Source organism: Eublepharis macularius, chromosome 7, assembly GCF_028583425.1.
Source record: "Eublepharis macularius isolate TG4126 chromosome 7, MPM_Emac_v1.0, whole genome shotgun sequence".
Taxonomy (NCBI): Eukaryota; Metazoa; Chordata; class Lepidosauria; order Squamata; family Eublepharidae; genus Eublepharis; species Eublepharis macularius.
The window spans coordinates 16,236,015-16,250,505 of record NC_072796.1 but is presented as its reverse complement, the minus strand read 5'-3'; the positions used below and the strand labels follow the sequence as shown (position 1 = coordinate 16,250,505).

At 49.4% G+C, this 14,491-nt stretch overlaps 1 protein-coding gene across 2 annotated transcripts in view; it reads right to left on the bottom strand.

Moving 5' to 3' along the window:
• Positions 1 to 10,033: 10,033 nt before the first annotated feature.
• Positions 10,034 to 14,491, bottom strand: part of ELP2 (elongator acetyltransferase complex subunit 2) — a 62,300-nt gene continuing 57,842 nt past the window's right edge. For both annotated transcript variants that reach the window (XM_054985426.1, XM_054985427.1), the window contains one exon: positions 10,034 to 10,282. In XM_054985426.1, the coding sequence (XP_054841401.1) occupies positions 10,117 to 10,282 (166 nt within the window). In that variant the 3' untranslated portion in view covers positions 10,034 to 10,116. The remainder of the gene's footprint in view (positions 10,283 to 14,491) is intronic.

Below are 14,491 nucleotides of genomic sequence, written 5' to 3'. Positions count from 1 at the left end.
ACAAATTGCACAGGATAAATGCAAAGCACAACTGATTTATAGATTAGCTAACCTGAGAGCTGAGTTTTAGATGAAAGTAAGTCAACCCTTGACAAAAATGGAAATTATATATAAGACTGAAATGCTCCTGTGCCAGCACATGTTCGTAAAGGAACTACTCACCCCTTTTCCTTCCCTGTTGCCATTCTGTTCTGCTACCACATGGCGACTTCACTCTCTTGTCTTCTTGCAAAGGACAGCTCCTTTTGCCAAGGACTCCTCTCCGAGCCTGAACTGGTGCCCAACTTTTGCTCTCATCTATGTATAGGTTGTACTTAACATCATTAATTACTAAATGTGCACCCCCACCCCCGCCCCACACCATGCCTTGTAATTCTATTGCAAACAACTTGCTATTAAGCAAAAACTTGGAAATACCCTGCCACCTGAAGCAAGCAATACTTATATTAGATTCAACCAGTTCATTGATGAAAAAGGGAAGAAGGTTTCTCTCTGACCACTAAAGGATTCTATGCTGAGGATCCTTTGGACCTGCCTGGACAAAACCCCTATAGGAGAGGCGCTGCAAATAAATAGGGGAATTAGGTGAGATGGAGGTGAAAAGCTGGTTCGAGCCAACCCATTATGTGTTTATTGGGTTCATTTTTATCCCACCCATTCTCCAAAGAGCTCAGAGAGAGTACATCATACTGCCCTCTTCCATTTCATCCTCACAACAACCCAGTGAGGTAGATTAGGCTGAGAGAGGGTGACTGGTCAAAGGTCACCCAGAAAGCAAGCAGGGCCTCTGCAAACCTAATCTAACACTCTAACCACTGTTCCATGCTGACTAATGGCTGATAATAGGAAGATGTGGGAAACCAGTTTAGTGATATATATATATATATATATATATATAACAGTAAGAAGTCCCTTAGACCGTATCAAAAAGTATTTCTGCCACATGAGACCATAAAGTTTGAATAATGATGAAAACTGCTCAGTTATAAGTCTGTAAATAATTTAATGTTCTTAAGGTGACAGAGCATGTATCAACTAATGGCCTTGAGGGGCCTCAATTAAGTTACACTCTAGCATCACAACCATGAAGAACAGTAAAAAAAAAAACCATCGCTGCTATCCATAAAAAACACTTTTCTTTACTAACATGAATATATGAAATTATCTTATGCAGTCAAGCCAAACAGATGCACTGGAACCCATTCTGTCTATTCCAAATTGTAGTGGAATCTTCAAGGTCTCAGGCACAATTTCTCTTGAAGATACCTGACACTGAATCGGAGACTTTTCGAATGCAAAACATTTGCTCTACCTCTAAGCCAGGGCTTGACAAATACCAGGTGCCAGGTCACCCTTGTACCAAAAAAATTCATTGTAGCATCTAGTATTTTCAGCAGCTAGTGTCTCTTGGTAATCCTCAGTAGAAGTACAAATCTTATTTATAATTTCACATCAGAATGTTTTGCTGTATAACATAAAAATAAATGTCCATGAAGTTCTTTTCATAGCTTGTTTACTTGTCATAGTTTGTTTACTTCCATTACCTTTACACCATCCAATGGTGGTAGAATAGTTTCTTAGCCAGCTGTTGTCCATATAGTCTCCAAAATTCAATTCAATAGAGCTTTTTACAAGTAATAATGAAATTATGAGAAACTGGGGAGAAGTTAGGATTAGAGAGGATTTTGTTGTGAAGGTGACAACCAAAGTTGTCTCATATTCATCTCCGGCTGGAGATCTCCCGGAATTACAACGGAACTCCAGGCCACAGAGATCTCTTCCCCTGGAGAAAATGGTTGCTTTGGAGGGTGGATTCCATAGGTCCCTTCCCAAACTCTGCCCACTCCAGGATCCAACCCCAAAGTCTCTAGGCATTTCCCAGACTGGAGCTGGCAATCTTAGGACAGAAACATTTGGAGGAAACAGTTTCTTCCAAGGACATTTTTCAATTTTTCTGATGGAAAACCTAGAAAATTGAGGGGGAGCACTGGAAAAAATGCATATGAAGTCTTTTCTTGCTTTTATGAAAAGGCTGAAATTCTCTCTCAAATACTTGGGTATTTGCAGTGTTGCTTATAGAAAACCAAGGGATTAAAGAACATAAGAACAGCCCTGCCAGACCAGACCAGTGTCCCGTCTAGTCTAGCAGCCTGTCTCATTCATTACTCAACCAGTTACTATAGAAGGTCAGTATCAGAGATAATGTATTTTTAAATTCCATAAATACACCAAATAGTACAATTTTATATTCTAGGTAAACTATCGATTATGTACATGTTGTTAAAGCAGTAAAATAAGTTTAGGTTAGATACTTCAATTCCCTCCCGCCCCCATTCCATTAAAAATGGCCCATCCCACCTCTGAAATTTTACATCTCTACCTGAAACAACTGCAAAATCCTGAAGGCTGAAAAATAAGTCTGGTTCTTTTGGGAGGCTCGCTCCTAGAGTCCAAGAAAACTGGTTACTAAGCTACGTAACCTTCCCCCCTCCCCCAAATATGAATCAAGAGAAAATATTTTCATTTACTTTCCAACTGGAGCAATACAAAAACCAAAGGGAGTCTTGATGCCAATTAGATTCTCCGTTCTAATAGAAAGCCTCCATTCCAAAAGCCAGGTCAGGACTAAGCATCAAACACCAGGCATTAGCTTTGATTAGGAGCCCTTCTTATGCCTGATATATTTGAAAGGTGGCTTTTGGATTAAATGTACACTAGCCCTTCTCTCCAGAAAATAACGATTTAGCAATTAACCAGAAAGACTTCAATTTTACACAAAAACTAATCCAACAGGGTCAAAGGATGTGATATTTATGAAAGAATAACTGCATCCTTTATCTCTGAGTTCAACACCACACAGGCGGGAGGGCCACGGCCCAAAGCAAGAAGAATAAGAACTGCTTCAGTGGGTCCCTCAAAGTTCATTTAGTCCAGTGTTTTGCCTCCCATTGGGGACCACCAGCTGCTTGTGGGAGGTCACCCCATTTTCCCTACCAGGGCTTTTTTTCTGGGAAAAGAGGTGGTGGAACTCAGTGGGTTGCCCTCGGAGAAAATGGTCACATGGCTGGTGGCCCCACCCCCTCATCTCCAGACAGAGGGGAGTTGAGATTGCCCTCCGTGCCACTTGGCGGCACAGAGGGCAATCTAAACTCCCCTCTGTCTGGAGATCAGGGGGCGGGGCCACCAACCATGTGACCATTTTCAAGAGGTTCTGGAACTCCGTTCCACCGCGTTTCTGCTGAAAAAAAGCCCTGTTCATCTTCGTTCTTCTGTGCCTCCACACATGGGGACTGCGCAGGCGCAGGCCAGCCGCCGGAGAATTTTCTAGAGCTTCTATGGCTCCGAAGGGGCCGTTTGTCGCGCGCCTCAGCGACCGTTTTCCCGCCCAAACGGTCACGTGCTCCTCCAGCGACCAACGGCCCCTTCCCTCAGTTCTCTTCTTGCCGCCGCTTGGAGAGAACGTGAGCTTGTGCTCTGTGCTTTGTGTTTCGTGCCTTTCTTCTGACTGATTGATCTTGGCTTTTTGACTTCGGACTTCTGACCTCGACTATTCTTCAGATCTCGCTTTGGACTTTAACGTGAACTCGGTAATACGACTCGGACTGTTTTGACCTTTCTCTCGCGTGCCCCTTAAGATGCCCACGGCTCTCTTTAAGCACTGCCTTCAGTGCCACACCAAAATGGCCAAAACCGATGGCCATGAGCTGTGCCTATTTTGTTTGGGGGAGACCCACAATGTGTCGGCCTGTAGGATCTGCCAGGGTTTCACCAACAAGGCCCGGCAGGATCGCAAGGCCCGACTGAACTCCTCGCTGTGGCAGACGGTCATGTCTGAGGGCACTCCGTTACCTCCACCCAAGGCCGGCCCTAGCCCCTCTGCTGGACGGCAATCGAGAGCTGGCTCAGTGGCTTCCGCGAGGTCGGGGTTGAAACCGCGTCCCCCGAGTGCCTCGGCGTCGAGAGCGGCCTCTCCAGCACAGGGTTTGGCGCGGCCGCCCCGGAGCGCGTCATCCACCAGGTCGGATCCGAGACCAGCTTCGGAACCGAGGATCCTGGTACCGAGTCCCCGGTCGGAACCGACGACCGGTTCGATCCCGATCAAGGCAAAGAGGTCGAAGCAGAGGTCCCCTTCCAAGGCGAGGAGCGCGTCGGTTCCGAGGTCTTCTTCGGAACCGGCCAAGAAGAAGAAGAAGACCAAGCATCATCGGTCGCCGCGTCCCGCTCCTCCAGAGGAAGTCATCGTGCTTCCTCATACTCCTTCCCCTCATCTGGGCTCTCCTGAACCGGAGGAAGTCTCCGTACCGGTGCCGGATCCGATGGCCTTTGAGACAGTGCAGGCAGAGTTCTCGTCTGGGCCGGAGCCGAGCCCGCGGTCCCGTCGGAGCCGACCATCGCCTGCCCATCGGTCGCCGAGGTCGGAACCGAGCCCGTCGCTTCTTCGCAGCCGTCCATCTCCTGCCCGGCCATCTTCACCTGCTGCCGGTCGTGAGCGGCGTTGGTCCGGGGACAGTGTCCGATCCGCCCGGTCCACTGCGTCCCGACATCGACAGGCCTCCTACCTTCCCTCACCGTACCATTGCCACTGGGAAGGGGCACCTGCCGGTTTCTCCATGTCGGAACCGAGGCCTTCGACATCAAGGCCAGCGTGGGTTCCGCCTCCAGCCCAGGTTGAGGAATCCCAGCTCGGTTCCGACGAGGGGGAAGTGGAGAGCCTCGGCGACTACCAGTCGGAGTCCTGGTCTGAGCCATCGCCCGCTGATGATGTGGTGCCTGCTACTGGTTCACCGTATGAAGACCTACGGATTTACTCTGACCAGATGGCACGAATGGCTCAGGCCTTAGAGATGGACATCTCCTCGGCGGCCCCCCAAACCAAGAACAAGCTCCTCAAGAGGATTTACGGGGACAACCCAGCGTACCTCGGTTTCCCCATGCTCGAGGGTATTGAGGAAATCGTGGATAGGGTGTGGAAGGTGCCCTGTGACCAGCCTCCGACATCCAAGCGGATAGAGCAGCTGTATAAAATAAAACAGGGCACCTGGCAGGCGTTGGTGAAGCACCCACCACCTTCTTCTCTTGTCACTGAGGAATTCAACCCCAGGCGGTCGGGCCACACGTCTGTGCCGGCCGATAAGGAAAGTAGGAAGCTTGACGCACTTGGCAGGCGCCAGTACACGGTGGCTTCGTTGGGCCTGAGGATCGCCAACTACCAGACCATCATGGCTGGTTACCAGCTCTACCTCTGGGAGAAGTTGGCATCCTATACTCGAGACCTCCCACCTGAGCAGAAGGCTGTCGTCTCCCTGTTGCAGACAGAGGCTGTCAGGCTGTCTAAGCAGCAGATGAATGCTGGGAGCCACGCTGCTGACACTGCTGCTCGAGGAATGGCTTCGGCGGTGGTCCTCAGGCGCCACTCCTGGTTGCGGTCTACGGCCCTGTCCCAAGAGGTGCGTTCCAGGGTGGAGAGCATGCCATTTGAGGGGGACTCGCTGTTCTCGAAATCGACCGACGAGACCCTGAAAAAGAAAAAGGAGGACAGACAGACGGCGCGATACTTGGGGCTGGCTCCTGCGGACAAGCCCACCTCCAGACCACGGTATGCTCCCCGGTCCGGCCCTTACCATTACCAGGGCAGATACCAGCAACAGCGGCCGGGCTACCACCAGTATCCTGCTTACCAACAGCGGTCATACCCTCCTGCACAGCAGCAGAGGAGGCGTCGGCCCTTCAAGCCTCATCCGTCGCAGCAACCGGCCCAGCAGAGAGATCAGCAGGGCGCCGGGAGGCAGTACTGACGGGTCACGCCGGCCGTATCCCCGAATTTCTCAGACAGACTGAGTCCACTCCTTTCTGAGTGGGAGTCAATAACATCTGACTCATGGGTCTTAACAATTGTTGAAATGGGATACGGGCTGGAGTTCGTTGAGCTGCCTAGGTGCAGTTCACCCCTGACAGCTGTCAATAATACTATGGCCGAGCTGGATGCGGAGATTGTGTCGCTCTTGGCCAAGGGTGCTGTGGAAGAATTGCCCTATGAGGACTCTGTAAGGGGGTTCTTCTCTAGGTTCTTCCTGGTCCCCAAGAAGGATGGGGGCTTACATCCCATTTTAGATCTGAGGGACCTTAATGCCTTCCTCAAGGTGACCAAGTTCAAGATGGTTACATTGGCGGCTGTGATCGCCTTGCTGAAACACGGGGATTGGTTTGCGGTCCTTGACTTGAAGGACGCATATTTTCACGTGGGAATACGGGAGGAGCACAGGAAATACCTGAGCTTCGTTCACCGGCAAAGGGTTTTCCGGTATAGGGTGCTCCCCTTTGGCCTGTCCACTGCCCCACGAGTGTTCACAAAATGTGTGGCCCCTGTGGTTTCCTTCCTGCGGGAAGAAGGCTGTACCATCTTTCCGTACCTCGATGACTGGCTCATCGTGGCTGAATCGGAGTCTAGGCTGGTGCAGGACATTGGCTTGGTACTTAGCACTTGCCAATGCCTGGGGCTCCTGGTGAACTTTGAGAAATCCAAACTGGTGCCCAACTGCAAAGTGTCCTACATTGGTGCACTATTAGACTCTGTGGAGGGTAAGGCTCTGCTCCCCTTGGAGAGGGCTCGGTCCCTAAGGGGTCTGGTGTCCATGTTTAAAAGGAACCGTTTCCAGTCCGTGCGCACTATCCAGTGCTTACTAGGGCATATGGCAGCGGCCACCTCTGTGGTGCCCTTTGCTAGGCTGCGTATGCGCCCTCTCCAGAACTGGTTTGTGCGGAGGTACGATGCTCTGCTGCACCCTCCGTCCCTCAAATTCTCTATCCCGAGGGTCATCCTCTCCTCCTTGGACTGGTGGCTGTCTGATGACAACTTGTTTAAAGGGACTCCCTTTGGGTATCAGCACCATGACGTCACGGTTACCACTGATGCCTCTCTGTTGGGATGGGGGGCTTACTGTGGTGATGTGTCTGTGCAAGATGTCTGGTCTGAGAGGGAAAAGACCCTCCATATTAATGTGCTTGAACTAAGAGCCATTCGTTTCGCACTTGTGTCCCTTACAGCACTGCTGAAAGATCGCCAGGTGTTGGTGCAGACGGACAACACAACAGCAATGTACTACGTAAATCAGCAGGGGGGTACAGTATCCATGGCCCTGTGCCGGGAAGCCACGCTCACTTGGCAGTGGGCTATCAGGAACGGCGTGTCGCTCCGTGCTATACACGTGGCTGGGTCAGACAATGCCCGAGCAGATGCCCTCAGCAGGGTCCCTTTGCTGGACCACGAGTGGGAACTGAACGTAGAGTGCATTGGGCCGATCTTTCAGATGTGGGGTCATCCAGTGATAGACGTGTTCGCCACTGCGGCAACCACCAAGGCCCACACGTTCTGTTCCAGGGCAGGGAGCGACCCCCTCTCTATTGGGGATGCCTTCCAGTTTACGTGGACGCAGGGCTTGCACTACATGTTTCCTCCATTCCCCTTGATCCCCAGGGTCCTGTGCAAGATAGAGGAGGACGGGACGGACTGCATCCTGGTGGCCCCCTTTTGGCCACGGCAGGTTTGGTTCCCGAAGCTCCTGCGGAGGTCCCAACGGACATATGTCAGTCTGCCCCCTCGGCACGACCTTCTCCTAAACGGGAGCCTAGTCCACCACGACCCCAGGAAGCTGCACCTGACGGCTTGGCGGATCGTTCCTCCCGTAATTTTTACTGACGAAGTACAGAGGGTCCTCCTGAATGCCCGTCGACCATCCACTAGGCGCGCTTATGCGGCCAAGTGGCGCAGGTTTGAACTTTGGGCACTTGCTAAAGGAGTGGTGCCTGACAGCAGCCCTTTAGGGGTTGTATTCGAGTACTTGTGCCACTTGCAGGGCTTGGGCTTGAAGGTTTCCACCCTCAAGGTCCACCTGGCAGCTATATCTGCTGCTCACACCCGAGTTGAGGGTGTTACGGTGTTTTCTCACCCTCAATCCCGCCAGTTCCTTAAGGGCATGTTCAACCTTTACCCACCTGTGTCGGCGCCAGTGCCTCAGTGGTCGCTGTCCCTGGTGCTTTCACGTCTAATGTTGCCCCCATTTGAACCTATGGCTACCTGCCCCTTGGATGTCTTGTCTTACAAGGTGGCATTCTTGGTGGCTGTGACATCGGCCAGAAGGGTCAGTGAGCTGTCTGCGCTGCGGTCTGACCCTCCTTTCCTTGTGTTTCATCCCAACAAGGTGGTCCTGCGTCCCAGCTTGGTTTTTCTGCCCAAGGTGGTGTCCGCTTTCCACCTCTCGCAGGATATCTCGCTGCCTGCATTTTTTCCTCACCCTTCCTCTAGAGGGGAGAAGGCCCTCCATTCCCTAGACTTGAAGAGGGCCATTGCCTATTACCTGGATAGGACGAAAGGGTTCCGCTCCGGTCCTCACCTGTTTGTATGTTTTGGGGCCAAGGACAGGGGTAACAGGGCTTCCTCACAGACCCTGTCTAGGTGGATTGTGACGGCCATTAGCAAGGCCTATTCCCTGGCAGGGGTGGCTTGCCCGCTTCATGTCAGAGCCCACTCCACGCGGTCCCAAGCATCCTCTTCGGCACTCCTCAGGGGTGTGCCCCTAGTTAACATTTGCAAAGCGGCCACATGGTCCTCTGCAGACACTTTTGTCAGGCATTATGCCATTGATGTCAATGCGGAGCAGGATGTATCTGTGGCCAGGGCTGTCCTACACTCCCTTTTTTCCTAGGGGAGTCTTAGATGTAGGTCCTTGCGTACCTGCTAGGTACCCTTGGGTAATTTAGTGTATATATATGTATATATGTATATATATTTTCTGTATATAGTGTTGTATATACTGAATGTGTATATGTTTCTGCACATCTTGTGGACTGTATATATGTCTATGTGTAGGTTATGTTATTCTTCTTTGTTCAATAAAATTGTGTTGGACTTCACCCCACCTTCCTCATTGTGTGAAGCTTGGTACACTCCCATGTGTGGAGGCACAGAAGAACGAAGATGAAAACAGGGTTAACATACCTGTAACTTATGTTCATCGAGTTCTTCTGTGCTGACACACAACCCTCCCTCCTACCCCGCTGTGAATTCCAATGCACAAAGATGTGGTGGCTGTAACGGAATTTGATGTGTTTTAAGGTGTTACGGCTAAGTGTGTTGGTCAAGCGGCGGCAAAGGAGAACTGAGGGAAGGGGCCGTTGGTCGCTGGAGGAGCACGTGACCGTTTGGGCGGGAAAACGGTCGCTGAGGCGCGCGACAAACGGCCCCTTCGGAGCCATAGAAGCTCTAGAAAATTCTCCGGCGGCTGGCCTGCGCCTGCGCAGTCCCCATGTGTGTCAGCACAGAAGAACTCGATGAACATAAGTTACAGGTATGTTAACCCTGTTTTCCCTACTATGCACCAATACTTTTCTAATGTAACACTTGTATACCTTTGGCAGTTCTTTTGAACGGGATGACTCTCCATCACTGTGCCACAGCTTTGGGTAGCTGAAGAGTGAATTAGGCAAGCGAGCCAACGAGCACATCAGCAGTCTCTGAACAGCATCTTTTCTCCAGCGTCGCCTGAAATCATCCCGCTGCCTCTTACAACAAAGGACCAGCTTGTACACATTCCATAGATCAGGAAATCAGTCAAATGGCCACTGCTCATCCGGCACAATTATATCCGAGATTCAAAGTTGCGAAAAAGACTTCAAAGATCATCTAATGGTTAGGAGTCAGCCCATTCAAAGGATGAGACAAAAGCCAGGGGTAGATGACTCACATGTACAACAAAACAGTGAATGAAAATTAAGCAGAAGATGCGGGGAAATATACTCAGTATGCCAGAAATGCAAATGACAGCTTTTAGGGAAAGGAGCAAGGGAGGGAGAGGAAATGTCTCTACTTCATCCCGTTGCAAGTCAAAGCTCCTAGAGGTGACGCCAACTCCATCCCCTTCTGTTCTGCATGCAACAAAGCCCAAACGAAGGAAAGGACCTCAATGAGAATCGCCTTCCTTGCTGAAAGGCCCTTAGTCAAGCGCACAACAACATATTAATAATGAGACTGCTTTAATAGATATCGGTCAGAAAAATATATAAAGCAATCAAAAATGTATTTACAGATAAAACAAGCCGGAGGGCTGGCCTGATCACAGTTCACTGTTCAAAGACTGTGTGTCTATTAATATTGAAGATCTTCACCGCGTGGTCAGCCCCGCAGCTTGCCAGCTGAAGCCACTTGTTGCTCTCAGGGGTGTCGTGGCCAGCTCTGCCGACATGCTTCCTCCAACTCAGCCGCTTGACGACAAGAGTGTGGCTTTGGCTGCGACAAAGAGAGAGGCGTGATTAGGGGACGGGCCCCCCATTCAACTGTGCAACTGCAAAATGTCACACTCAGCTGGACTCGGAGGATTCAGAACAGGATTGTTTATCTAATTAGTGTGCTCCTTTTCAATGCAGCCAGCTGGGAATAACCAAATTGGTGCTGCCTGTAGGTATGAAATGTGCCACAGCGCATGACATTTCATCACCCCATCCCATGAATATTTAAAAGGGCATTTCTATGTATTGTCATTACCATTTCAAACATTGTTATTAAGAAACAACATTGCTAGCCGAATACCGGGGGGGGGGGGCAGGATTTCACATCACTCTGGAAGTTTTATAAGTTTCAAAGAACACATTGGTCTGAGACAAAGGTTCTGTGCAGACAAAATGTCCCCATGATCTGGCGACAGGAAGTACCCACTGGCTCACAGGCTCTGTTCCTTCCTCTTCTGTGGAAGGCAAGGCACAGTTGGTTCCTTGCCTCCCAAACATAGTCAGCAAAAACATTTTAGTCGATGGTGTGGATACCCTCAACTGGAACCACGCAGGGACACTTTCTTCCAGTGCTAGAACCCTTTCTGGAGCAAGAAGAGCCTCTGGTGTCCAGGGAAGGTCCCTTGGCAGGGAGAAAAGTACCTTTGACTCCACAACAGACGCAAGGGATCCAACTCAATGCCCTGCTCACAGGTCACTGGTTTCCCAAATGGTACCATCCAAAAAGTAGGAAACCAAAGCAAAAAGAAGAAGAAGAAGAAGAAGAAGAAGAAGAAGAAGAAAGAGGGCAGCGTTCAAGCCCCACAGTGATGTTGCCAATTACCCCTGAACTGAGTAAAACAACCGAGCTGCCCAGGTAACTCTACTCAGATAAGTAAAAAGCCGTCTGTGCAATGATGCATTATTGATTTCGGGGAGGGGATTTCCACATTTGGTGGTTATGAAAAAAAAATCAATACCCCCAACGTCCAATACAGGACATTGGGGGAAGAGCAGGGACTGACTACAAATTTCCAATGTTTGCTACCAAAGGATGGACATAATATTTCATAAGCTCCTAAATGAACGTAAGATGCCCTGATGTCAACCGCTTCAATAGTACACACTGCACTTGTTATAAAATGACTGAACCTGACATAAATTTCTCCAGGTAACCTTTAAAATCTATTAGTGATAAGGAACTATTACATAGCAGCAATTCCAGCAAAGACGTCCACATCAATTACAGGCACAAAATGAGAAGGCACAGAGTTTGAGGCATCCTATAAGGAAGGCTCCAACTCCAGGTAAAAAGTGACCACCAAATTCTCCAGGTACACAGAGACATGACAGCTGTATTTTTCAGGAACATGTACATTTTTGTTTCTGACTGATTATTATAAATAACAAGCAGGGCAGGGACCTGCAGGGACTTGCAAGGGCATCTCATTTCCGCCTCCACCACCATTTTCCTTTCCCTTCCCTGAAAGCCCCCATAGCCTCTCTCTTCCTCTCCTGCCGCATCCTCTCCTGCCTTCCCATCCACCAGCCAGCCTACCTTCATCCACGCTACTGTCTTCAGCTTTCCTACCTTCCCTTCCCTTCCCGCTTTTCCTCAAGAACAGTCTGGCCCAGTTCTGTGGTGCCGGCCACTGGGCTGGGCCGACCTGTGTGATGCCGACCAGCCTGGGACCAGTTGCAGAATGAGGAACCTGTACGGACTTGCAGGGGCCACCTCACTTCCCCTTCAAGAATCACAGTCACGCATCTGATGAAGAGAGCTGTGGTTCTCACAATCTTATGCTACAGTGAAGTTGGTTATTCTTAAAGGTGCTATTGGACTCTTTTCAATTTTGCTACTACAGACTAACACGGCTAACTCCTCTGGATCTCTCACTTCCCCTTGTATCTCTCCTCCCCACGTTATTTCCTTTTTCTCTTCTCCCGGCAGCCCCCATGTCCTCAGCTTTCCATGTTTCCTTCTCTCCTTCCCTCCCTCCCCCTCAGAACTGAAGGAGACTTTTTCCAAGGCAGAGCTTTTTCTCCATCTCAATAAAACTAGAACTTAGAGGCACCCACTGAATTAGATGGGCAACAGATTCAGGACGGACAAAAGGAAGTACTTCTTTACTCAACGAGCAATTAGAATGTGCTAGTGTTGCTAGCGTGTTAGCAGTTATACCCTCCCTCACACTGAAAGAACAGCTTAGGAATATGCACATATCATTAGCCTTTCCCCCCATGTGCTTCAAGTACCAGACAAGCTGCCTGGCTAAGCAGAACGATTCCCAACTCCAGTTGGAGATGGGAAAATACTGGCATGTGAGTCATGAGGCAAGACTATCAGCCCCACACCCTGGAGATGTGCCAAGACAGACGAGGTCTTCCAGAAGCTCCTGCTTTATCTCATCCACCTCCTTCCAAATCCCCCCTCATCCTCCTTCCCAGTCTAGGCTATTCAGGGACCTGATCAGCCTTTCCCATCCAAACATCACGGGTCATCAATCACTATTTTAAACTGTAGTTCCTCCCAGATATGCACAATCTAGCCTTCCCAATTTATTGTCTCTCCTCTGGAGTGAGTCATCAAGTCATTGTTCTGGGGCAGAAGACACGATCCTGCCTCAGTGTACTTTTCACAGTATAATTGGACTGGACTGCCTTGTGCTCAGTGCGTGTGTGCTCTGGACCCACGCACACACCCTCAGATGACATCTGAGCCACCCCTTCTCTTCCGTGAAGTGCTGTTCATTAAGCTGCTCCTCCACAGACCTCTTCTTCTTTAAGACTGCTAACTGTTGCCCTCCCTGAAACTGCTTCCTATTTATCTCTATGTGTATGCTGTGCATTTTTCCTGTGTGTTGGCTTTTTACTTCCCCTTTAAACAAAAAACATTCCTATTGAGCACCCACCTGTTTATTAGAGAGTCTTCTGAGGGAACGTTCCTGGTATACACCGGTGGAGATCCTGCTGGCTACCCCCTCTCGCTGCATCTCCTCGTACACTAATTCCCCCAACTCGCAAGGAGTCCCCCCATTTGAATAACAAGTGGACATAGTCCACAATCATAAAATGGCTTTAAAAAGAGATTAGACAGATTCATTGGAAGATAGGCCCATCAGTAGTTCCACTGAGACTAGGGAGCCATAGTGACTAAAGGGAATCTCCACACTGAGAGGCAGTAAATCTCTAAATACAAGCACTAGGAGGCCACGTCAGGGGAAAGCCTCAGCCTCTACTCATGCCTGCTCGCTGGTCCTCCAGGGTAATTGGCTGGCCAGCGGGTGAAGCAGGATGCTGGACCAGAAGAGCCAGCAGGCCTCTCCTGATGCCCTTTGGAGATGGCATTGTTAGGAGGAAACACAGGCTGGAGAAGAACATCAAAAAAAATTAAGTCTCTGCAATGTACAAGGTAACCAGTCTGTTATATAAATTTAATGCACTTAATTGGTTTGTTATATAAATGTATGCCTTTAATTAATCTGTTCAAACTAACAGGCTCTACAAGGGGGAATTCTGACTGCAGGGCAGGCTCCGGGTCTTCTTTGCAGTAACCAATGGAACGGCACAGAGCCGACCTACTGTGCCGGTCTTATCGGCATCTATATTCTGGGTGTGCAGAGAACCAGGCAATCGCCTGGAGAAAGAATAAATGCTGCTGTTACCTTTGGGCCAATCTAGATGAATGGAAAAGTTAATAGCCATGAAGCTGGTGAGAGATCCAAACATCTGTGGTCTCACAGGGACTCTGCAGCTGCAGCCCAAAATCCCAAAGGGCACAGAATGTACAATCAATGTAGATGCGTGTTCATATCCAATTCCAGTCTCTCTATACTGCTTTAAAGCCTGTAAAGGGGATTTTTGTAAGGTTACATTATTCAATTTTCTCTGCACGTGATGTGTGACAGGTATGTGGGATGACTCCACTGAAAAGCACTGCCTTTGAGGCGACGTGGGATGATGCAAACATACTCTCTGTGGTCCCATTATCCAGGAAGCCGTAAGTAACCATCTAATGAATACTCACATGTGAATGAGAACTTAAAAAAAAGAAACAAAAAGGGGTTTTAAGTCTGTGCATATGTCTAAACAATTGTGCTACTAATTCTAGAAAGCTGAACTGTTATTTCAAGATGGGTAGCCGTATTTGTCTGTATCCGTAGAAAAGAGCGTATCTGATGAAGTGAGCTGTGGCTCACAAAAGCTCATACCCTACCACAAATTTTGTTAC